This window comes from Danio rerio, chromosome 7 (genome assembly GCF_052040795.2).
Source record: "Danio rerio strain M-AB ecotype USA chromosome 7, GRCz13ab, whole genome shotgun sequence".
Lineage (NCBI taxonomy): Eukaryota > Metazoa > Chordata > Actinopteri > Cypriniformes > Danionidae > Danio > Danio rerio.
The window spans coordinates 1,598,610-1,624,072 of record NC_141027.1 but is presented as its reverse complement, the minus strand read 5'-3'; the positions used below and the strand labels follow the sequence as shown (position 1 = coordinate 1,624,072).

The 25,463-nt window shown below is 40.9% G+C and overlaps 3 protein-coding genes across 5 annotated transcripts in view; 2 read left to right on the top strand and 1 right to left on the bottom strand.

Annotated features, from left to right (window-relative positions):
• The window catches only part of drap1 (DR1-associated protein 1 (negative cofactor 2 alpha)), a 660,385-nt gene that overhangs the window by 94,561 nt on the left and 540,361 nt on the right, over positions 1-25,463 (top strand). The gene's annotated exons all lie outside the window — the stretch shown is intronic.
• LOC141375234 (C-type lectin domain family 10 member A) overlaps positions 1-25,463 on the top strand; it is a 142,731-nt gene that overhangs the window by 63,812 nt on the left and 53,456 nt on the right. The window lies entirely within an intron of this gene.
• On the bottom strand, positions 1,041-25,322 carry LOC141375231 (macrophage mannose receptor 1). 2 transcript variants are annotated; one of them, XM_087260464.1, is made up of 6 exons: positions 25,204-25,322; positions 20,054-20,110; positions 16,285-16,668; positions 12,825-13,154; positions 8,566-8,666; positions 1,041-1,690 (listed from the first exon to the last, which is right to left on the bottom strand). In XM_087260464.1, exons 1-6 carry the CDS (start codon positions 25,229-25,231, stop codon positions 1,559-1,561), a joined length of 1,032 nt encoding a protein of 343 aa, XP_087116590.1. In that variant the 5' UTR covers positions 25,232-25,322; the 3' UTR covers positions 1,041-1,558. The 2 variants fall into 2 exon arrangements, with proteins under 2 accessions (XP_087116590.1, XP_087116589.1); XM_087260463.1 differs by having other exon boundaries at positions 25,131-25,301.

Genomic DNA, 25,463 nt, shown 5'->3' with positions numbered 1-25,463 from the left:
AACTGACACATTCCTTTCAACAGACAACAACAGGGTAGGCGACATCTAATGTAAATATCTATGAGACTAGATTAGGAAATGGTGTGTGTGCGCGGTGCATGCTATGATTTGTAGTCCATTTGTTGGCAGAGTTGTAGTTTTTCAGCAACCCCCAGTAGCTAGATCCCCGGTGACTGTAACAGTTAACTTCAAGACTCCCATTATTTGCGATACATTCAGCTTTATTTGTCATTAGAGTCTAATTGTCATCTTTTTTGTTTGTTTAGTTAAAATTAGCATGAAACTTCTATTGTCTGTTATAATTTCAGATATATAAAAACACATTTAGTGTGTGTGTCTCTGCGTTCTGCTCAGCTCTGTTACATCAGTAATAAAAGGCAGATCAATCTGTAAAGCGCTGATAGAAAAAGCATGTGACTTGCTCCAAGTGATGTCACTTCCTGTGGCGGCAAACTCTGGAAGGCATTGAGGCGTGTCGTTAGTCTTCTCTCATTAATGTTTAGGACTCACCAGTAGTGCACTGTAAACAGTCAACGTTATCTAATGAAATGAGTGCAGTTAACTCAAAATTGACTGAAAGCTGATTCTACTCGTTTGAAGAGTTTTGAACTCGGTGTTGAAGGTAAAAAGTTAATTAAATGCCTCATTACTTAGTCTTAAATGGAGTCAGTTCACAGCACTCATACAGATTAGCTTTTAAACTCAAATGGTTTGCAGTAATCGGTTTCCTCAAACACTTTGAGTTGCCTTATCTCATTGGGTTTTACAGTACTCAGTTGGTTTGAGTTCTCTTCATTTATTGTGTTTTACTGTGCTCAAATTGCTTAGTTTACTCAAATAGATTAAGTTCACAGTACTTATTAGGATTCAATGTATTTAGTTTAGTTATCTTAAATGGTTTGCTGCAATCTGTTTCCTCAAATGGTTTGAGTTACCTTAACTCATTGGGTTTTACAGTGTAAAGGAATTGTGTGTCAGCTCTGTCACTGTGATATTTCAGTCAATTGACACTTCATCAACAATAATAAGATGAAAATGTGTCATTGTGGGTGGCACTTTAATTTAGGTCACAATTTATGCATTTAACAATTGGTTTATTACCTGCCTGTTATTAAGATATGAACTGTTCATTAGTAGTTATAAAGTATGGTCGTATTCGGCATCCCTAATCCTACCCAAACCCTGAACCCAACTTCTACCTTCTATTGATTAACAGATAATTAGTAGTTAGTTAAGCTGGTGGTGATAGTTAATGGTTTGATAATACAGTGAATTGTGACTTAAAGTGTTAAAAGAGTCTGGTTTAAGGTTAACATCTGGAGCTAAAGCACAACATACTGGAAAATGTCAACTCTTTTAGGGTTTAAAAATATTTAACAGTTTGACAACAATTAGTAACAGAATCAAATGTTTTCTTTAACATTTCTATAACATTGCATTAATAATGGATTGAGTTTACTGTACATTATACATTTGTTTTTACATCATGCTAGCTTAAGGAAAATGTTTGAAATGAACCCACAATTCTGGAATGAGTCCCTCGTGTGCATACATCTCTTTATCTCTTCGGTCTTTCCTGCTGTATGATCGTTTCATTCTGGCTCTTCTGGAAAACCGTCCCGTCGTCTGCTTTCCTCCATTCCACGCTGGTGATGTTCTCCACTCCCAGATCTTGCAGCTTTTGCTGGATCTGATGATCACAAACACACAAAGTACTCTGTTATCATCATTAGGGTTGGGTATTGTTGAGTTAAGTTGAGTTTTATTTGACAGGTTTTCGACAAACTGTACAAAAAGTATTCCATACACGTTGTTAAAAAAACTGTCGAGGATAAAAACACAATAAAGCCCAGGGCTTATTTCCATTGTGGTCCTCTGTTAAATGAAAACAATGTATGGCTTCAAAATACTAATGAAGAATAAAACAAACAGTCGCCACAGCGGTACGAACAGTTAACTTATCCAGCACAGGTTCCACACAGCTAACGGCCTTCCAGCCGCAACCCGATTCACACTCAAGTAACATATAAATTAAAAGATCCTCGTCCACCATGCAAACTAATTATCCTCAAACAACAACCATCTTTTAATAGCTTTTTTTTTTGAACAACCTTAAATCTTTTATTTCCTTGATTGATTTTGGTAGTTTGTTCAACATGATTGCACTTGTATATAAAAACATATTTTTCCCCACTAAACTTCTAAATTTAAATAAACAAATATTAAAATCCCAACCACTAGGACTGTATGAAAGCTGTTGTCTCACCATTTGAAAATAGTTAATCAAATAGCTAGGAACCACATTATTAAACATTTTACGTACCATTCCCAGTTTTAAAAAACACACTATTACTCACAGTTAACATACCTAATTTATTAAAAGACTCTTTGTGAAAATGTGCTCTAGGATGCATTTTTAAAATTATTCGTACTAATTTATTTTGTGCCTTTTGCAATTTCTCCTTCAAATTCTGTAAGCAGCTACTGTTTTTTTTTTTTTTTGGATACCGGTGCTAAATCAATACTTTTAAAACGATACCGGTGCCAAAACGGTGCCTGAACCGATACTTTTGAGCCACAAAATGAAGGTGGATGACTCAAGAAAAATCTTTTATTTGACAAAATCTTTAAAAAAAAATGTTTAACAGAGCAATATAATTAAAGTTTAAAGTAAACACCTAATCATATTTTATATATTTGATTTACATGAATACATTTCTTTTGATCATTTGTCGTCATTTGTCGGTTAGCATGAATGATTTAAGATTTGCATTATGAAATTACATTAGTTACTATTAACCTGTGGGGGGCGGGCAGGGGCTGCGTACTTATAGGAGCACATTTTACCATATAAATACTTAATTATTCGTAGTGATTTGTTTTCATGCATCACTCTGCAGTCTTCATAAACAAGATAATTAAATAACTTAAACTCTAAATAATCTTCCTTGTTCATTTATTTGACAAGTAACATTATACTGGTGTAGGAGAACACATCTCTAACATTCAAGTACATCAAGGCACATTGCTGCACCTGTAAACTTTAACAGGCCCACAGTTGAAGTCCATTTATTTTGCCCTCCCATTCATTTACAATAATGTTTCTGAAAATTTTTACACTGTTTCCTAAAAAAAATTATTATTCTGGAGTCATAATAAGTCCTATTTCTTATTGTTTATATCGTAAATAAAATCCGTTTTTAATTTAAATAAAATTAAGGTCAGTATTATTAGCCTCCTTAAGAAATATTTACTGTATATTTTTGATTTACACAACAAATCAGTTACAAAATCATTTGACTAATTATTTTAAGGGTGCTTTCACACCTACACTTTTGTTTGGGAACCTGTCTCGTTTGCCCAGTTAGCGTGGTTCGTTTGGCATATGTGAATCCACCCATCGCTCTATGATCTGCGCCAAATCAATCACTCCGAGATCGCTTGAATGAGGTGGTCTTGGCTCGATTGAAATGAACTCTAGAGCGGATCGATTGCAGTGAGAAAGCAAACGATCCGAGCGCGGTTATATGGATATGTAATAGGCTTACGGCTATATGAAGAGAGAATTATGAGTAGGGCGGGAAGTTTCGCGAGTCTCCGGATGCCCACAAACGAGTGATGATCTCCCGGTATTCTCGCGTCTTCCTCCCGGTCCTCAAATAAGCTACGTCACGCACCCTTCTCACCCCTCTCCACCGCATCTCTCCTCACTCTTCAGACACGTCGCGCTCACCTTGTCAAACACCACCAAACCACCACCTCTCCTGACAGCTGAGCGGGACTCTGCAAAATAAACATTGACACTGACCAATGTGAGGAGAGTTTGTAACGACGGGGAGTGACACCACAACAGAAGGTAGGATCCAATATGCAGGTTTATTCACAGTCCGGCAAGCAGTGGTCAGTACGGGAGCAAACAGGTGTGTGAGGACAATCCAGAATCGAAGTCAATTTAACAAGCAAGAGGTCGAAAGGCAGGCGGCAGACAAGGATAACTAAATAAACAAGGCAAGGTTCAAAACACAGGAAAACAAGACAAGGAAAACGCGTTGTAATGCTACTTTACAGTGAACAAGACTCGGCAACATGTGTGTAGAAAAGAGGGGTTTAAATAGTCCAAATAATCATTGTGTAGGTGGTTACAGCTGTGAGAGTTCAGCCTATGACAAGGTTCCGGTGGTGAATGCAATCAAGTTAGGTGAATGAGCATGGGTGTCAGGGAGAAGTGCATGTATGAAAATGTAGTCCAGGAAAAGTGTAGTTCTAAGTGTGTGTGTGTGTGTTTACCAGCGACATCTGGTGGTTGTTCGCTGGTGAACATGACAGAGCCCCCCCTCTAAAGAGTGGCTTCCAGACACTCCTAATACTGTTCAGGCCATATGGAGGGCCAGGACCATGCAGCGGGGGCGTACCTGGAGCGTGGAGCTGCGGAGGGCCTGGAGCGTGGAGCTGCGGAGGGCCTGGAGCGTGGAGCTGCGGAGGGCCTGGAGCGTGGAGCTGCGGAGGGCCTGGAGCGTGCAGCTGTGGAGGGCCTGGAGCGTGCAGCTGTGGAGGGCCTGGAGCGTGGAGCTGCGGAGGGCCTGGAGCGTGGAGCTGCGGAGGGCCTGGAGCGTGGAGCTGCGGAGGGCCTGGAGCGTGGAGCTGCGGAGGGCCTGGAGCGTGCAGCTGTGGAGGGCCTGGAGCGTGGAGCTGTGGAGGGCCTGGAGCGTGGAGCTGCGGAGGGCCTGGAGCGTGGAGCTGTGGAGGGCCTGGAGCGTGGAGCTGCAGTGGCCCTGGATCATGAGGCTGCAACCATTGAGGAAGCTTAGGTGGCGGCGGCCATTCAGGAAGCTCAGGAGGCGACGGCCATTCAGGAAGCTCAGGAGGCGGTGGCCATTCAGGAAGCTCAGGAGGCGGCCGCCATTCAGGAAGCTCAGGAGGCGGTGGCCATTCAGGAAGCTCAGGAGGCGGCCGCCATTCAGGAAGCTCAGGAGGCGGTGGCCATTCAGGAAGCTCAGGAGGCGGCGGTCATTCAGGAAGCTCAGGAGGCGGCGGCCATTCAGGAAGCTCAGGAGGCGACGGCCATTCAGGAAGCTCAGGCGGCGACGGCCATTCAGGAAGCTCAGGCGGCGACGGCCATTCAGGAAGCTCAGGAGGCGGCGGCCATTCAGGAGGTTCAGGTGGCGGCGGCTCTGGCAACTCTGGCAGCTCTGGAGGATCTGGCAGCTCTGGAGGGTCTGGCAGCTCTGGAGGGTCTGGCAGCTCTGGAGGTGGCGGTGGCAGCTCTGGCAGTAACAGCTCTGGTGGTGGCATCAGCTCTGGTAACTCAGGTGGTGGTGGCCATTCTGGTGGCCCAGTTGATGGTATTTCAGGAACTGAAACAGGAACTATGGCAGGAACAGACAAGGAACAGGAAACCATCTTCTGAGCTTGTGCTAGATCAACTCTTACCACATTTTGAGCTGGAGGGCTGGATGCGGCCATTTTGTGACCTGGAGGAGCAGCCATCTTGTAAGTTGGAGGACTGGAGGCGGCCATTTTGTGAGCTGGAGGAGAAGCCATCTTGTAAGCTGCAGGACTGGAGGCGGCCATCTTGTGAGCTGGAGGAGCAGCCATCTTGTAAGCTGCAGGACTGAAGCCGGCCATCTTCTGAGCTGGAGGACTGGAGGCGGCCATTTTGTGAGCTGGAGGAGCAGCCATCTTGTAAGCTGGAGGACTGGAGGCGGCCATCTTATGATATAACTGATGCTCAGGAGACAGGAGTGATGGTGATGCCAGCATTAATGTTTCAGTGGGGTGTACAGCAAGCTCTGTTGTCATCTGGTCTTGCTGTACACTGCCCCCCCCAAAAAAACATTTAGGAGTTTCCTCCACCTCGCCTACGGTGAAGGGGGACCCACTAAGTTGCAGAGCCAGATCAATGTAGAACTCAAGTGTCCAATGGGGGTCATGCAGTGGCATTGTGGAGTACAGAGGTTCAGATAATCCTCCACGAAAAAATATCATCATGCATATATCATCCAAAGATGTTAAATGGACTACCTGGATGAAGTTTTCCACGTATTCCTCTATAGACCGGACTTCCTGACGCAGACACATGATCTTGATACCCGCTGGATCCATTGTGTGGCCGAGTCTTCTGTAACGACGGGGAGTGACACCACAACAGAAGGTAGGATCCAATATGCAGGTTTATTCACAGTCCGGCAAGCAGTGGTCAATACGGGAGCAAACAGGTGTGTGAGGACAATCCAGAATCGAAGTCAATTTAACAAGCAAGAGGTCGAAAGGCAGGCGGCAGACAAGGATAACTAAATAAACAAGGCAAGGTTCAAAACACAGGAAAACAAGACAAGGAAAACGCGTTGTAATGCTACTTTACAGTGAACAAGACTCGGCAACATGTGTGTAGAAAAGAGGGGTTTAAATAGTCCAAATAATCATTGTGTAGGTGGTTACAGCTGTGAGAGTTCAGCCTATGACAAGGTTCCGGTGGTGAATGCAATCAAGTTAGGTGAATGAGCATGGGTGTCAGGGAGAAGTGCATGTATGAAAATGTAGTCCAGGAAAAGTGTAGTTCTAAGTGTGTGTGTGTGTGTTTACCAGCGACATCTGGTGGTTGTGGTGAACATGACAAGTTTACCCAAACGTGACTTGTTTTAGCTCTTTTGGTCCGATTAGAAACTTTGCAGTGTGAAAGCGAACCGCTCCAAGAGCAAAGAGCAACAATGTAACATTTGTAATCTCTGTTTCGAAACAACTGAATCCATTCACAGGTGTGAAAGCAGCCTAACTTTCGTAGTTAACTGATTAAGTCTAAATTACGCTTTAATCTTAATAAAAAACTATAAAATACTTAAAGGGACTTTGTCTGAATACAACTGTCTTGCAAAATAACTAGTAAAATGTTCTGCACTGACTGTTAGCATGGGGAAGATTAAACAGTAGACATTAGAAAGGAGTTAGTTAAACTAAACTAAAACGAAACGAGTTGAATATGACTTACATGAGCTTGACTACATCTGATCAATGTCTTACATCTGTTTTTAGTAGCTTGCCGACTGTTTGTAAATTCAAGACTGCATTTACTAACATTAAACTATGTGCACTAGATTTCTGATTAATAATGGTCTCTGCATAGCCGAGGACTTCCCATATTAACAGTGTTGAAATCGCTATTGAAAACAGAAGTCTAATATCATCAACAGTGGACATTTTGATGGTGTTTCACAACATGAACATGACTGAAGTTTAATCTTTTTATTACCTGTGTCAATTTGGGCGTCAACTTCTGATGAATGCAAAGAACTGATGCGCACTGCACCGTCACAGAGAGAGCAAAGTGCAGAGGTAGTGCCCGAGGGAGCGATTGCACCTGACACCTGCACGCGAGAAAGGCATTCCTTTGCCTTTGAGCCCTCAAATGTGTCATTAATGTGTCTTTTGTAAAGACAGTTGCTGTGTAAGAATCCTTGCTTGTAAAATACGCTTTAGAATACTTAGTTTAAGCAAATTTGATGAATGCTATCATTCGTGTTGATCTGAAGAGAGTCGCTCTGGCTCACCGAAAACCAGGCTGAATGCGCTGTACTGCATGCGTTGCGTGTGTCCGTTCCCCAAGCAACAATAGCCCCTTTCACACAGTGATACCGGTAAATATCCGGAAAAATATTCAAAGGCTTTTATTCTCATAAACCACGCACACGTGAATGCGTCTGACTGTTCTGATTGGCTAAAGCAGGTGTCTCACGTCAGCATGTTCTAGACGTGCACGCGCTCTTTCCGGCTATCTTCCTTCTGCATTCACACAGCGCAGCATTCCGGCAAATAACCGCTAATGTTACAACTTCTCCTTTCCAGAAAATAGCCAGAACGAATTTACCGGTATTTTCAAAAAGGGCCTGTTCACACATACAACCTACAAACAAAGGTCTGTATGTGTGAAAGGGGCTAATAACAATCGCCTGATATTGCCTGTCCATATTCTTTAAAGTTGTTTAGATTTAAATGTTTAGTGATGCTGTGACACGACGCTTATGTGTGCCTTTAATGCACCCCTTTGATGCTGCTTACATCCTTGTCACAGCACCACAGGCACAGAAATTAGGCACCGAAATTCATATGCTGATTTGATCCGGTACATACCGGTTACAAAGGTAACAGTGCTATAATTGCACCGGGTTTCGGTACCCAACCCTAGTAATGAATAAAAACAATAGAGCAAATATTATAGTGTAATAACAGTGCTGCATGGTTTTACGGGGAGGCTAACAGTATTCGGGTATAGAAATTAAATAAAATGTAAAATAACACTGCATAGTCTTCATCATTTAAATAACAAAAAAATGAATCTTAATTAAACTTCTTTGTGCGCTATTAAAATTCTTTAATCTCTCTCCACAGGCCTTCAAAACACATGCAGATGATAAACTTTCACTCCGTTATGGATAAATTCTGCAGTGTCTCCAGAAAACCACAGCTTCTGTTTTGACCTGCGGATTCTGCTAATTTATGATTCCAACTCAACTACTGCGGATACACACATACTGTATATCGTATACAAAACCATATATTGTGCAGCTTTACCTTAGACAATATGGCCGTGTTGACTATTGGATCATTCACTTTCACATTGACTCCAAACTTCAGCTCCAGCTTCACAATCTGCCTCTTCTTCGCGAGCTCTCCTGAACAACACACAACAAACACACGACTTCACTACAAACAACGGCAAACATCTCGTCACACAAGGCAGCATGTACAGTGCTCAGCATATTTGAGTACAGCCCATTTTGAATGAATATTTTCCTCCATTTCTCAGTGAAAATAGGCGATGTGTTTTGGTGCATTTAAACAAAACAGATTTATTAGACAGATATTTTATTACAATATTATGTTAGTCACCAAACATATATAGAAATGAATAGATAATACAATGAAATACAAGCTAAATACTGCAAAAATAAATTACAACCTGCAAAATCTTTTGGTTCTCTTAATTTGTCCTTTTTATTAAATTAGTATTTAACATTTTTCTCTAACATATACATTTGTACATCTGTACTAGTTTTTTGGAGTGTTATTGCAAGTTATTTTGTTAGAGAAGCTCCAGATTTAGCTTCAGTACTAACTAATCTAATGTATGTGCACAAATATAATATTGTAGAGCTTCCTATTTAACATGAATTTAAAAGAGATTAGTGTGGGGTGCACTTGTATATACTGAGCACTGTACATACTTATATACACTTATCGTTCGCATCAAAGGCTTAAATCTGTGTTATTTGTCTTTTTTTCATTGTCCAGTATTCCTCCGCGTACCACTAGAAGGAAGTCCACAGGAAGCACACGTACCACAATATGAGAACCACTGTATTAGAGCATAATGCACAGCTTCATGTTACACAACAGTATACATACTTATAATTTACCAGCCCAGACTGCATTATTGTGCTTCTCCTCTTGTCTCAGTAACCATGATTAATGATGATGAAGTCCTTAGGGGAGTAAAACTCAGCATTTTCTCAGTGTAAATTTCCAATTACAGCTGATCAATCAATGTCATTGACATTCTGAGTCTCTCTCTCTCTTGTGTATGCTGTAGTGCTGTATTTATACCATAGTAATCTGCTAGTGTTTGCTTTGCTTTGGCTTTTTCTGGGTTAATTATTGCAACAGAAATACTGGGAAATCTCTGTAGACTGATGGCATTTCATGCTGTTCAGCCTAGGCTTGCCTTGATAGAGAGTGTTGACGGTGTTACCGGTTTTAAGAGGCAACACTGGTGACATCACTTTTTCACTGTGACACTGTCCCCACATTTGTTTTTTTAAGTATTCGGTTTCATTCATTCATTCATTTTCTTGTCAGCTTAGTCCCTTTATTAATCCGGGGTCGCCACAGCGGAATGAACCGCCAACTTATCCTGCAAGTTTTTACGCAGCGGATGCCCTTCCAGCCGCAACCCATCTCTGGGAAACATCCACACACACATTCACACACACTACGGACAATTCAGCCCACCCAATTCACCTGTACCGCATGTGTTTGGACTGTGGGGGAAACCGGAGCACCCGGAGGAAACCCACGCGAATGCAGGGAGAACATGCAAACTCCACACAGAAATGGCAAATGAGCCAAGGCTCGACCCAGCGACCTTCTTGCTGGAAGGCAACAGCACTACCTACTGCGCCACTGCTTAGTATTAGTTTTTTTTATCAAATATTTGTTTGAATTATATGGAAAATATCATTCTAAATAATCTACTCAAGACGAGAGCATGCACTATAATTAAAATCTGAATGTAGCTGCCTCATATTTCATTTATCACATGAATAGAACGTGTAGTTGAGTTTACAGAAAGAGAATGGCGGACGTTTGGCAATATTTTGGGCTCAAACCAAATGCAAAAAGAGAACCTGAAAACATTAACGAGGCAATCTGCTAGCTTTGCCTGATAAAGGCAGCAGCATCTGGAGGAAACAGCTAATTTTATACACGCACCTTCAACAGACCTACTTGATGTTTAACTATGGGTGGGTCGCGGGTAGATAAGATCAACAGCCATAAATACGCAACGCATACTCTCATTTTAAAAATCACGCGACCATCATCTCACAATGTTTAATAATAAATAATCTTATTTTTTATTAAAACGAGTGATTTAGCAATGCCGCGCCATTAATAAGCCAACTGCAGACAAACAAAGCACCATCGCGGCAACCACAGTGAGCACTTTTTCCAAAGATCTTCTTTTTTGCACTTGATTATCATGCGTTTAATGTTTAAAAATCGATAACGAATAGCCCTACAAGAGTGTATGTGTGTGCATATTTTATCACTAAAGCCGCTCACTTCCAAAACCGAAAGTTGCTTCGTCTGTCTGCCAATATTTCGGCTTTCAATCGAATGAAAAGTTAATTTAGATGAGCCAATACTTAAAAATTGCAGTAAAGTAACTGACGTGCGGCCACACATCCAATCTGAGGTCTGATCTCATCTCTCTCTCTCTCGCTGTCATCCAGACATTGATACAGACGTCACACAAGTCAAGTCACAAAACTGAGGCTGGTACCAGCTAACAGAATAGCTGAAGCCTTTGCGAAATCTGTCAAGATACAGCACTGAAATTACCAGGCATAAATGTCTTTGAGCCAAAAAGTCTATCTGTAGGACATCTGTATAAACCTAATCAGAGCCATTTAGAAGTTGTGTCGCCTAATAATGATATTAATTCTAATAAAATGAAAACCAAAATGAACAATTGACCAAATTTTTCGTTTGATTAAAAAATATACGGAAACGGAAAAAAATGAAAGGGTGGCTAGTTTATTAATGTGTTTTAAAATTAATAAAAATAGCGTCAGCCTATTTAAGCTTAACGGTTATATACGCAGCCAATAGGCAAGCCATTCAAAATGATTATTTTACTGTGTACTGGGTTATAATGTGTGTTGTACAATATAAACTAAATGTAGCACGTCTCGCTTTCATTTAAACATGCAATTCATAACACACCAGAGCTGTAGTCTATGCAGTGTGTAAACTTAGAGTGAGGTGTTGGTCAATAGTCATACTGCGCACCTGTTATTGAACTCCAATATCTTTGAGGGAGATTATGTTACCCAATGTTAGCCTAAAATAACTTGAGAGATTTTACAAATAAAAGGTATTTTAAAAAGGAACAAAACGCAAATAACAAAACAAATAAAACTGGTCCCGTAGAGCTCAGCACTTGTTCAGCAAAGCTGAAAGTGAAAGTAGTATACTCACGCATTTATAAGCTATTTAAAAGCAGAATAAAAGAGGAAACCCCCACGGTATTAGCGGTGTTGTCACATGTCGATTAACTGGTGGGGAAATTTCCTCATCGTCACAATCCTAGTTCATCCTTCTAATCCTAAAATTTGAGCAAAATCAGCCGTTTTGTCATCACTTTAGACATTACACTAGAGAATCATTCAAACACTACCTCTACAGTGATGTTGGGAAATGAGTAACGCTTCTGCTGTTCTGACGTCAGCTGCAGATGTGAGTGAACAATGGAAGAAAGTAGTTCCTCGTACAAAAGGGTTTTTAGACTCTGTGTTTGATTTTCTGTTTTATATAAATAATAATGAAGGCGAACTTGTATAAACGCAGTATCATGCTGCGTTCACACCAGACGAGGTGTGAGGTCAAGCGTGAGTGATTTACATGTTAAGTCAATGCAAACACACGAAAAGACATCCTGCGGCGCGATACGCGGGAATGGCGCGGATGACGCGTATTACGCGGTGCGAATAGCGCGATATGCGTGAATGGCGCAGCGCGAATTGAGCATTTTTCGCGTTTGACGCGAATCTCTCGAGTTTGAAAATCTGAACTTCAGCGGACATTCGTGACGTGTTAACCAATCAGGAGCTTGCTCTTGTGGGGGCGTGATTGTGACGTGTCGCCTGTTTGTGACGTGTCTGACAGTTCATCAAACTAGGCTGGGCTCAGTCAGAAGCACCGCTGAAACATATCGACGCTGTTTTTCAACATTCATAAAGCACATAAACACTGTCATTTTCTTCATAAAATCCAATGAAGCGAGTAAACTCAAATGTTCACGCGGCAATTTACGCGCGAATAGCGTGATTTATTTGCGCGTTCCGCGTCTGGTGTGAACACAGCATCACACTCGTAGCAGTGGCATATGGTTATATATCATCACTGCTAGGGCACAAAAGCGGACTTGAGCCAATTTGCGCCTCCCATCAGTGGCGATATACAGCAATATTGCACTACTACTCGTGTGATATTGCTCATATATTGTCATATTGCTCAGCCCTACTAAACAGTCACGACTTGTGTTTACTCACTGTGATAGCAGTAAAACGGCTTGGCTTTACTGCAGAGCTCAGTCATCCAGTATTTGTCATCCAGCATTGCGACACAGTCTCCGATTATATCCGGCTGGAACAGATCCCAGTTTCTGAGGGAAGACGTGCTGTTGCTGGACCAGAGAAACGTGTCTCTGAAGAGGCCGATGTAAGCGTATGGTGGAAGAGGGATGAGCTTCTTGATCTGCTCGATCTCTTTCCGGTTCCTGACGCTCACCAGATCAGTGTAATACCGTCTGCAGTATCTCTGAGCTTCTCTCCATGTGTAGAGTAAATCGATGAGGACGTACGGCTTAATCATACTGGTCTCTGCAGGAGAAAACACACCACAACTAGACATTAAATGAGAATCAATGGAAGCTAGGTTGGGTCAGTTGGTGTTTCTGTGTGGAGTTTGCATGTTCTCCCTGTGTTGGCATGGGTTTCCTCTAGGAGCTACTTTTTTTTTTGTTTTTGTGAATCCACCAGGGGCTGCTGTGTACTCTATTTCAGATCTCAAATTTCTTCCACGGGTGCCAATCGCGCCTGCTGTTCTCTCGTAAATCTACCAGAGGCTGCTGTCGACTGACTGATCGAACGACCAACTGACTGACCGATCCACCCACCCCCTTCCCTAAACCCAACCGATAGTGCTTCAAAGCACCGTTTGACTCGCCAGAAAAAGAAAAGCCCCCTGATTTTTACCATGCTTTCAGATTTTACCATGTTCTCAACATGTTATTTACTTGTTTATTTTGTTTGCTTTCTGGAACCGCTATTCGCTGCACTTGACCCCGCCACCATGCTTAACTACTCTTCCCTGCCTCTCAAGTCTGCCGACGTATGTGGCGAGCCACTAGGCAAACTGATAACAGTTCACACGGAGGTATGCCGGTCAGCTGGTAGAAAGGAACGGCGTCATACCGCCCTATAGTGTTCATTTTAAAGAAGAAATCGAGCCGTACGTGCTTCTGGCAACTTACTGTGCGATCTCAAGAAGAGAGTTTCCCACCCCAGGAAGGGACATCACTTGGAGCAAGTCATATACATTTTCTATCAGTGCCTTACAGATTATTCTGCCTTTTTATAGCCAATGTAAAAGAGCTGACCAGAAAACAGAGACAGAGACTACTAAATGTGTTTTTGTATAACCAAAATAACAAATACAGAAAATTATAATTAGTGCCCATGCGGCTTCTGACTAAGGAGCGAAACGATCGCTCTGTATAACAAACTAAACATTATTTACAACTCTTACCTGTTACTCACAGCATATGCAGGTTCTGTTCACTAAAGCAGACTTCATTCATGGACGTGCACATCTACTCTGTGATAAACAATCAGTCAACTGAGGCTCATTCTGATTACGTACCCCTATATACATTTCAAGTGAGAGCAAAATACATCCCAGGAGCTACGTTTATTTGCTGTTTTTGTTTTTGCAAATCCACCAGAGGGCGCTGTGTATGCTTTTTCAGATCTCAAATATCTCTTGCGAGTGCCATTCATGCCTGCTGTTCTCACGTAAATCTACCAGAGGTTGACTAATTCACTGAATGACTGACCCCCCTAGCCTCCCCCTTCCCTAAACCCAATCAATAGTATTTTGACAAGCACCTATTGACCCACCTACCCGCTTCCCCAAACCCAACTGCAGTGTTTTGAAAAGCGATCCAAAAAAAGAAAAGCCTTTCCCTGATTTCTTTTACCACATTTTCAGATTTTACCACATTCTCACCCCGTTATTTACTTGTTTATTTTATTTTTGGCCTTTTGTTTTTGTCTTACCTGCTTTCTTGCACGTTCTTTACCAGACTCGAACCCCATCGACTAAGGGTGTCACAATTTCGATTTTTAATCGAAATCGATCAAAATTTATGCTCAACTTCGATTATCGAATCAAAAAATAGAATCGTCGATGCTGCCACGCCCCCATGTCACGTCAGCTTGGCTTGCCAAGCGGGAAAAAAACAGGCTTGTTGAAGTGCTTGTTAAACTGCAGACGCAGGAGACCCGTCGACAGAACTTAAACCCTCTCCTCTTTCAATGAAGTCGCCGGTGTGGAAGTATTTTGGATTTCCAGTGAGTTATGTTGACAACTATCGTGTTGTCCACAAAAAAACACAGTTTGCAAGCTCTGCTATGTACGTATTACGGTTAGGATGATAGACGATGGGCGCATTGCGATCCTCCGCCCTGCACCCATTGCAAATCTACATAATACTATAGTCCCTGTTTACACTAATATGTCTTTGTTTTTAAATGGCATTTTAGAACGACAACGATCCACATCCACACTGGCGTGTAGCATTTCTGAGCAGCGCTCCTTCCTCACTACCGCTGAAAACGCACATCACGTGACCACACACACACATTCACACACAGATACAGACGCACACACATCGTCATGCGCTCGAGACAGCGGTTTCAGGCAGTCAGCGGGTCAGTAGACTGCTTCAATCTTTCACTTTCACACTTGTACTTAGTCATTTTAGCGAACACCTCAGATACTGTTGGCTGGTTCCTGTTGGTTGTGCACCTTTTTTATCGACGCCATTATAACGACACAGATCACTGCCTATTCACGAGTCCCGCAGAAAAAGTGATTGACAGGTGGTAATTATTTGTGTAACTTACCTTTATTCATTTACTGTATGATTTGTTTATGGGTAAAACAAAGACCATGCAGGTCAGGTAGTTTAAACAGTAGGCTACTAATAATTAATTCGTTATTAATTAATTAATTATTCATAATCGAAAATCGAATCGAACCGTAACTTTAGAATCGAAAATGTAATCGAATCGAGGATTTGGAGGATCGTGACACCCTTACCATCGACACAGTCAACTTCACTCTTTATCTCAAGACCGCCGACGTACGTGTCACGCTACCAAACCTGGTAACAACGGTAAAGCCGTCCACATGCAGGTCAGCTGGTAAGCGAGAAAAGGAATGGCATCATACCGCCTCGTATCGTTCATTTTAAAGATGAAATGCAGCCATATGTAGCTCTGGCTACATAATTTGTGATCTCCACAATCGTATATAGGGCTACGTTTTCAGAATGAGCCTGTGTTGCAAACAGCTCACCTCACAAATACAAGACAGAAATGACCTTTTTGGGTGAATTATCCCTTATAAATACAGTATGCCAACTCTTTTAACCCCATCTGGAGTCTGACTGTGTCCATGCTGCTGAGCAACGTATATAAAACTATGTGAAGACTTGTGCGAGCGCCTTAATTCTTCTCTCCTGACCTTGAAAATATAACTGGCTGAATCCTAGAGATGCTGGATTGATATTGTGTGGGGCGTCAAATCAAGATCGGGATCTTTTAACAAGTAATTGTGCACAGTGTTTTTCCAGTCTTTTTGAAAATATTGGACCCATTTCTTTTTATTTTGGTGCCATTTTTGGTGAATTTAATATATTTTTCAGTACCAAACGGTGGCACTCACCATCATAGCAGATGAAGTAGTAGAAATCGAGGCAGTTCATGGTCTTGAAATATCCACTGGAGGTCATGACCACACAGTCCAGCTTGATGGCAGGTTGGAACGAGTCCCAGTTCCTGTAGTCTGTCTCTCCGGCTGCGTAAAACTCTGGATCGGCTATAGCCCAGTGCCACAGCGACTGCGTGCTGGCGTCCTTCAGGCCGATCCACGCTCCACTTAACGGCACCCAGTCTGTGTCCAGAGCTCTCAGATCCTCCATGCTCTCGAACGAGGCCATATCAGTGTACGTCTGTCTGCAGTACTGCTGCGCCTCTGAGAACGACATCTCAGTCGACACCGCGTAAAACACATTCACCTCCTGCTGAAACACCGGTGATGCACAAACACCTGGAGAGCATGACGACACACAGTTATGACAATCTGAACCCAAACACAAGGCAAGGCAAGGCAGGTTTATTTCTATAGCACATTTCATACACTTCAATTCAAAGTGCTTTACATAAACAGGAATAAAAGAAATAAGTAAATAAAAACAACGAAATAAATGATTAAAGACAGATTAAAATGTGTCAAACAGGTTATGAAAGAATAAAAAAAAGAAAGACATATGAATGTGATCTGTTGGACGCAGCACAGTGCTCATTCAGTAAAGGCACAGCTAAACAGATGTGTGTTCAGTCTGGATGTGAATGTGCCTAATGTTGGAGCACATCTGATCATTTCTGGAAGCTGATTCCAGCAGCAGGGGGCGCTGTTAGTAGCTGAAAGCTGATTCACCCTGCTTTAACCGAACTCTTGGAATTTCTAGTTTATATGATCCTGAAGATCTGAGGGATCTGTTAGGTTTGTATTCAGTGAGCATATCTGTAATGTATTGAGGTCCTAGGCCATTTAGTGATTTATAAACCAGTAATAATACTTTGGCTCCCAGTTAGATTCAGAATAGAGTTTAGTGTAGAGACTTGAGGACAGGTGTGATGTGCTCTGATTTCCTGCTTCTGGTCAGAATTCTGGCTGCAGCGTTCTGGATGAGCTGCAACTGTCTGACTGTCGTTTACAGTAGGCCAGTGAGGAGGCCGTTACAGTAATCCACCCTGCTGCTGATAAAAGCATGAACAAGTTTCGCTAAGTCTTCACTGGAAACAAAGCATCTGATTCTTGCTATGTTTTTGAGGTGATAGTATGCTGATTTACTGACTGCTTTTACATGACTACTGAAACTCAGATCTGACTCCAGAGTCACACCAAGATTCTTGACCTTATTTTTTGTTGTTTGACCTTTAGTGCTGAGGTACGCATTTACCTTGAGAACCTCATCTTTGTTCCCAAACGCAATGACTTCAGTTTTCTCTTTGTTTAACTGAAGAAAGTTTTGACACATCCAATTGCTCATTTCATCAATGCATTGGCAGAGGGTGTCAATGGGGCTGTAGTCATTAGGCACTAAGACTAGGTAGATCTGAGTGTCATCAGCATAGCTGTGGTAGGAGATTTGGTTCTTTCTCATTATTTGGCTCAGAGGGAGCATGTGAAGGTTGAACAGGAGAGGTGCCAGAATCGAGCCTTGTGGGACTCCACACGTCATGGGTGTCCACCTCGACCTATGGTCACCTATACTGACATGGTAACCTCTTTCTTTCAAGGTAAGATCTGAACCATTTGAGGACCGTGCCAGACAGCCCAACCCAGTTTTCCAGCCTATCCAGAAGTATGCTGTGATCGACAGTGTCAAATGCAGCACTGAGATCCAGCAATACCAGCACTGTTATTTAACCTGAATCTGTATTTAGGCGTATATCATTGATTATCTTTATGAGAGCGCTCTCTGTACTGTGATGTGCTCTGAAACCAGATTGAAAATTGTCTTAACATCCCTTGGAGCAATACCCTCGTTTGTATTTTGTGTTGTTTCTTTTATTTAGGCAGGGAAAATCTCTTCATTCTACTTCTGCTATTTATACTTTGATTTTGCATTTTACATTAAGGTTAACTTGCAATTCAGAACGGAAACTTGATAACAAGCATACACATGTACTGACAGTTATAGGTACCATGATGCTACCATTCAGCACAAGTCCATCCATTTCTCTATTCTGGCTGATCTATCTGTGAGGAATTCTGCAGAAGCACAGCTCCGGTGTGTCTCCTTGTAAGTTTTTTTTTTTGGGGGCTAAAAAAAGATCCTTTATTTAGCCTGTAACTTGCGGTCAGTGAGAGATAGTAATGTTTTGCCTGCTAGGGGTCTGTTCTCATAATGGTGTCACGACACGTGAAAACTACAACTCGGGCTCATTCTGAAAACGTAGTCCCGTGGACGTTTCTAAAAGCAGCGAAATACATCCCGGGAGGTGTGTATTTTTGCAGTTTTCGCGAATCCGCGAGAGGCCGCTGTGTGCGCTTTTTCGTATCTCAAATGTCTCTCGCAAGTGCCGTTTGCGCCTGCTGTTCTCACGTAAACCCACCAGAGGCCGCTGTCAACCCACTGAATGACTGACTGACTGACTAAATGATTGACTGGGCGACAGACCAATCGACTGACCCCACCCCTTCTCCTTCCCTAAACCCAACCATTTTTACCAATTGACCCGCCCACCCGCTTACTTCTCTAAACCCACTCGACGGTTTTAAAAAAGCCGTCCAGAAAAAGAAAAGCCCTCATCTGATTTCTACCGCGTTTTCGGATTTCACCACATTCTCACCCTGTTATTCACTTTTATTTTTTTGGATTCTGTTTTTGTCTTACCTGATTTCTGGAACAGCTCTTCCCTGGACTTGAACCTGGTCGTTGTCATCGACGTCGTCTTCTCTATGCGACTAAAGTCCACCAACATACACAACATGCTAACTGGACAAACTGGTCTGGAAAGCCCTTCACATGGCGGTAAGTGGTCATTCGGTAAGCGCCAAAGGGAATGCCGTCATACCGCCCCGTAGTGTTCGCTTAAAAAAATGAAATGCATACGTACCTGCAGCTACATAACTCGAGGTCTACAGAAATGTCCACGGACTACGTTTTCAGAATGAACCTGTGTTGGAAAACTATCAATAAGAATGAATTGTCAAAAATGCATTAGGACTTTTCTTTTTGAATGAGCCCGCTCAGGCATTTCTGTTGAACTGTCATGCCATTACAGAATCAGTGTTTAGGATCTGATTTGTGTAAAATCAATGACTCTCACTGCCTGATTGATATACGAAGTGAAGTGGGTCTCAGACCCGTCAAGAAGTGCTGCGTTAAATTTCATTGTTCTGTCCTGAGTTTTTAAAATATGGAAATTTACTTTAGCACAGTAAATGTAATGGACTCTCAGCACTCGCCTGCTGCTCTTGATAGCACTTACGTTTAAACAACTTGTCGTCTTGTTTTATGCTTGAACAGCTAAATGAACGCTAAAGTCTACCTGATTATATTTTAAGAAATTACGTTATGGAGGCTGTAAAGGAAACCTTATGAAATTGAAAATAGTCACATTAACCTTTCACTGAAAGTGGCTGAAAACAATCAAACACTTTATTTCACTGGTATCTTTGCTCTTTTGTATTTATCTGTGCTTGTAAGAGGTTTATTATATGTGTTCAGATGCACTCTTCTACAAAATCATCCCAATCAACCTAAAACGATGCACTCTTTCCAAATATCTATTCAGATCATCTTGTGAAATTGCATTTTATTAGTGCATGTTGCAGGAAAAGTCCAATCAAAATGTTGGTTTTCCCCCTCCAATATTGTGCTTATAAATATAAATACACTATAACATGAAGGTGAACCTACCAATGAAAATGAGCAGGGGAAGCAGAGTGTGCTCCATTGTCTCAAGTCCAGCAGCTTCTGCAACAGCAAGATCACAGGTTCACCACACTCTGCATTAATGCTGTTTATTATTGTCCAGCTCATTATTACAAAATATATTTATTTAAAGACGGAACCAATAACATTAGACACATTGGTCCCACTTCATATTAAGTGGCCTTAACCAATATTTACTTACACAGGAATTAATAGTTTGTTACAATGTACTTATTGTGTAAATACATGTATTTACTGTGTACTTATGCTTGATTAAATACCAGTATGTAATTACATCTGTAATTAACTTTTGTAATTAGATCTGTAAATACACTGTTGACCATCCCTTACACCTTAACCCACCCTTAACCTACCCATACCAGCAAACCTGTCCATAACCCAACCTCTATCCCAACTCAAGAGCACCACAAGCAGGGCTCGAAATTGCGACCATTTTGGTCGCATATGCGCCCGAAAATTAATCTATGCGACCTAATAATATATTTTGGCGCATTAGTGCGACTGCAGATAATGGTTGTAGTGCGACCTATTTTGATTTTTTGTAAAAACATGCTGAATCGCTCTTCCCTGCCGCTATATTGGTTCATATTAGCTGTCATTCACTCAAGCTATTTCGCTGTCAGATGACAGGGAAGGAGCTTTTATGACCACGGGAAATGCAAACGGCTGAAGAGTAAAAACTTAAAGCACACAGGTTTGCAAACCCCACCTAAAGTTGAGGCGCAGATGAAAGCGATCATGACACGTCACGTGGTGAATAATGATCCGCCAGCTGAGATCAATCGAGTACGCGCTTCTTGGAGAAGGCGCCCGAATCTCCATGCGTTGCATTCACTGCGTGTTCAGCGCAAATGTCCGCTAAAAGTCAAATCTAATACTGTACATATCATCGCCAAAGAAGCTCGCCTTTACTAAGTTTACACTAAAACTGTGGCTCATAACAAAGACCGGTATTGCGCCGATGGTTAGCGCAAAAATCCTGCTCTGCCTGCTCATAAATTGGGTCGGCTGACTCGCCTGATTTTCCACTAACACAGAAAAATGAAGATCATCTCAGACTGAACCTTTAAATTGACACAAACTGAAACCAAAACTTTTAAAGAGTGATAGAAGTGAGACTTTCTTTCTTTCTTTTGTCTTTTCTTTTTTGAGGTGTATATTATTTTTATATTTATTTACTGATGACTGCTTTGCAGCTTTCATCATTGAATTGAATGATTTATTATAATCTTTTGTTTGTTTTGTAGCAGAAATATTATTTATTAAATTGACATGCCTATAAAAACAGCAGTACAAAATAAATATTTCTTACTGCAATGCTTCATTTTTGTTTGATGCAAACTATACAATTATTTTTCATAAAGTAACAGACTTTTTATAGCAGATAACCTACATTCATGCACATTCAAGGCAGCATCATAATGAGAAATGTAATTCATTGTTATTATTATTGTCATTTTCATCATCATTATTTTCTATGGCCTAATTATTAGACATTCATTTTGGAATTATTGCACACAAATATCAAAGTCTTTGCAGCATTAGTTAGATAGTTGTTTCTGGTTTTTGTCAGTCCTATTGATGTTGTTTTAAAATACAATAAATCCCTTAAAAAGCAATTTGCAGCGGTGCTCATTCATTTTTGGTGGGTGCTCCTAAATTTTTTCTGGTGCTCCTAAAAATTTTTTGGTGCACCTAAATATTTGAAGTTGGGAGCACTGGTGCTACCAAGTAAAAAAGTTAATTTCGGGTAATATATACACATAGATATACACATATACACATATGTCTATGATCGGGAGTTTTCCTGGATGTTAGTATGCATTTTTTTTAATGATGAAAATTTTTATTTGACATCACTTTTCTACATTGATGGATCACTTATTTATCGCACGGGCATTCCTGACAAAAAGCTTGTGTTTGTGTGTATGTAAATGTACTATTCACTCTCCCTGTTAAACTTGATCTAATCATGTCCTGAACACAGCTCCTCTCCTGCTTTCACTTCTCATACTGACGGAGGGAGCGATTCGTTTGTGAATGAATCTCCGTTATGAACGACTCGTTCACTAGCCGACAATAACACAAGTTTCTTGCACCACAGCATCTCTTTGTCATATTTCTTTTGCATTGTTTGCTGATTTATTCAACAAACCTTGCATAAACCGAGTGTTTAGTGCGAGTTGGTGCTACTTTGCCTTATGGTGAATGCAGTAAGTGACTATAGCTATTATTATCAATAACGTGACCTGTTTAGCACAAATTTCAAAACATACAAAAACGTAAAAAACTTAATCCTATGAAATGTTCTGCCTTTGTGCTTTGTTTTCTTTGTTTGCTCGTTACTACACTCGTAGACGGCGCTTAAGTCCCGCATCTTCACGTAATAACACTGTCTTGACTAGTGCGGTTGAATGACATTTGTCCTGGGAGCACTGTACCAATGTGGCGGCGCTATAGACGCATGCTCAGGGTCGCTATGCGATATCTAGTGTATATATCTATGTCACAAATTGAGGAGCGGGGAAAGGAGGCGGAGTGGCGTGACAACGCGGGGAATCCTTCAAACTGAGGAGCGATCACAAACCGAAAGTGGCGAGAGCGTCAAAGTAGCAAGAAGTCATTCATTTTTTAACGAGAACCGGCGGCGAGAAACAGCGGCGCGTCTTCATTGGCTATGACGCGGTTCGGCGGCAAGCAATCAGAATGAAGTAGTCCACCGCCTGAGCGGAGTTCAGAGAACACAGACCTGTAAACTTTGGTTTCGACCACAGTTGTTCCCAAGAGTTAGATTATTGCGGTTCCTGGATTTTCAATTATTAAAAATCGCGACGACGTGGGGCCCCCTAATCACGCGGGGCCCCCCCGCGGTGCGTGCCCTGCGGGCCCGTCCGCTACGCCACTGACTGCAGCGTCAAACACCGAGCTCTTTCCATTGTGATCAGAAAGTAAACTTTTAGTGTTACTTTACTATAAGTTTCTGATCCTATAACTCTCAAGTGTTGTCTTTTCACACAGTTTTAATTGAAATTTCAGATCATTTTTTAAGGATTAAAAATACACAGTAATCAGAATCAACTGGGCCCGGTTTTTCAAACGGTTTAATCCGGACAAAACTGATCCGGATTTAGTAATCCTGTTTTTGCGATCCGTGATCACATAATCCAGCTTACTTTTTGAGCCAGTTTTTCAAAGCAACATCGGATTGGATCAAACTGATCCGGATAGGAAGTTTTCAGGATCACTAAATCTGGATTACCAGTGCTCAAACAGCATAGGACATCACAACGTAGAACTATAGATATGTAAAGAGTAGAATAGCCAGCGTGGGGTCAATACAACTTTATTTTTATTTTAAATGAAAACTAAGAAATTTTATTAATTATTAAAATAAAAATAATAATAATAAATAATAAAAACAAGAAAAACCCCACCCCATCCTCTTCCAGCAGTCCACTCATCTGACACCTACAACACTGTACATTGAGGATATTTATAATAAGTTTCAAATATAGATGTAAATAAAAAAAGACTTAATGTCAAAAACTCCACAATAAGTTCAGACTTCCTCATCTGATGTGGAGAGAGCAGCTTGTCTGAGCGTAGCCTTTAGGAGGCAGATTTCAAGTCATTGGTCTTGGTTTGCTGCAGTTTGGTCAGAGTCAGTTGTTCCTCTGCCAGATGAAGCTGTGCTTCTGCCCTTTCAGTCTCTTTTTGCACTTGTTGAAAGAGATTTCAAAAATCAGTCATTGACATTCTTTGCATTTTCTTGGTTATTCTGTAATCATTGCATGCATCACTAATAAATATTCTAAAAAGAAAAATATTTTCCATTGTGATGAATTTATATATCAATTAGTGACAGAATAAAATTGATTGTTTTTGGTCAGTTTTGGCAGCTGTTTGGGGGATTATTTAATGAGGCCAAACTCTTTCTACTTTGCTGTAGGCGTAAACTGAAAGGCTAAATATGTTAAAGCCTATAATCACTATAGCCTGACGGATGAACAAATAAAATTAAAACCTTATGAATAAATAGTATATCTCGTAAGATACTGCATGATCCAAAAATAGTAATATTTAATACATTTTTAAAGTTTTCATTACATTTTGGACATGAAATCCATGCGAAATCCACCCTTCTGATGGGATTAGTTTAATCCAGGATTTTCGGATCAAAGTGATCCAGATCCTACAAAAAAGGTCTGAAAAACCCAAACTAAAGGTTTGATCCGGATTAAAACCAAGATTGGATTACGTGATCTAATCCCATTATGTAATACCCTTTTTCTTTTGAAAAACCCATTTTCAAGATTTAATCCAATCCCTTATCCAAAATCCTAGTGGATTACTTTTGAAAACCCGTGCCCTGGAGTTTTTATTTGTAATTTCCACACAGAATTTTCTATATAAAAAGTTCTGCTGAACGATGTTGAGAGTTATAGACCATTTCAATGTGTTGATTTCATCGGCCCATGAACATCTCCCGCTTGCTGTCAAACTATTGCATAACTGTAACAAGAGACAATTCAATCATAACTTATCGATTAAACCACTGTCATAACAGGATTTACCAGCATACCTTTAAGGATTCTCTGAAGCGATGGTAATTAAAAATGTAAAACAGGAGATACGTTTAGACCATTGTTATTATTTACATCGCTCAAAACGGGCTGTAGAAGAAGAAAACAACAAATAAAACAAAAAAAATTGCTTTTTTAGGTCTAAAATGCAAATGCAATTAGAATCACATGTTTGATAAACAAATCCACAGCAAGTCTCTCAGATATAACCCCCCAGAAAACAGATCGTCTGAACATTTGTGCATTATTCAGCAATATAAGTCAATAAATAATATATAGACACAGATTCTGTGTGGGCCTAACATTACATAAATATATGTTATATATCAGAACGTAAATAATGTTTTAGTCTGGTATTATTTAAACTTTATAGCTATGAACAAAAATGATTGTACAGAGTTATGGCATATATTGTGAATACTGTGTCCTGGTGCATAATGAGGGTTAAAAACACAAACCTGTGTGATCTTCTCTCCTCTTTTGTCCTCTTGTGATTTTATGAGTTGCCCTGAGCTTTAATATTGTCCTTACCTGCATGCAAATCCTCTGCTGTCCTCATCTCACCTTGATTTTCACTCTTTACAGCTGATTTACACCTGATTAATGATTTCCTTTAACCAGCTGAACCGTTTCTAAACACATTCATGACGGAAACGTCAGTCACACTTTACAGAAGTGTTCCATTAGTTAATATGAGTGAGTGTACACTACCTGACAAAAGTCGTGTTGCCTATCCAAGTTTTAGGAACACTAAATAATATCTGGACTTCTTGTTGATGATTTGGTGTCAG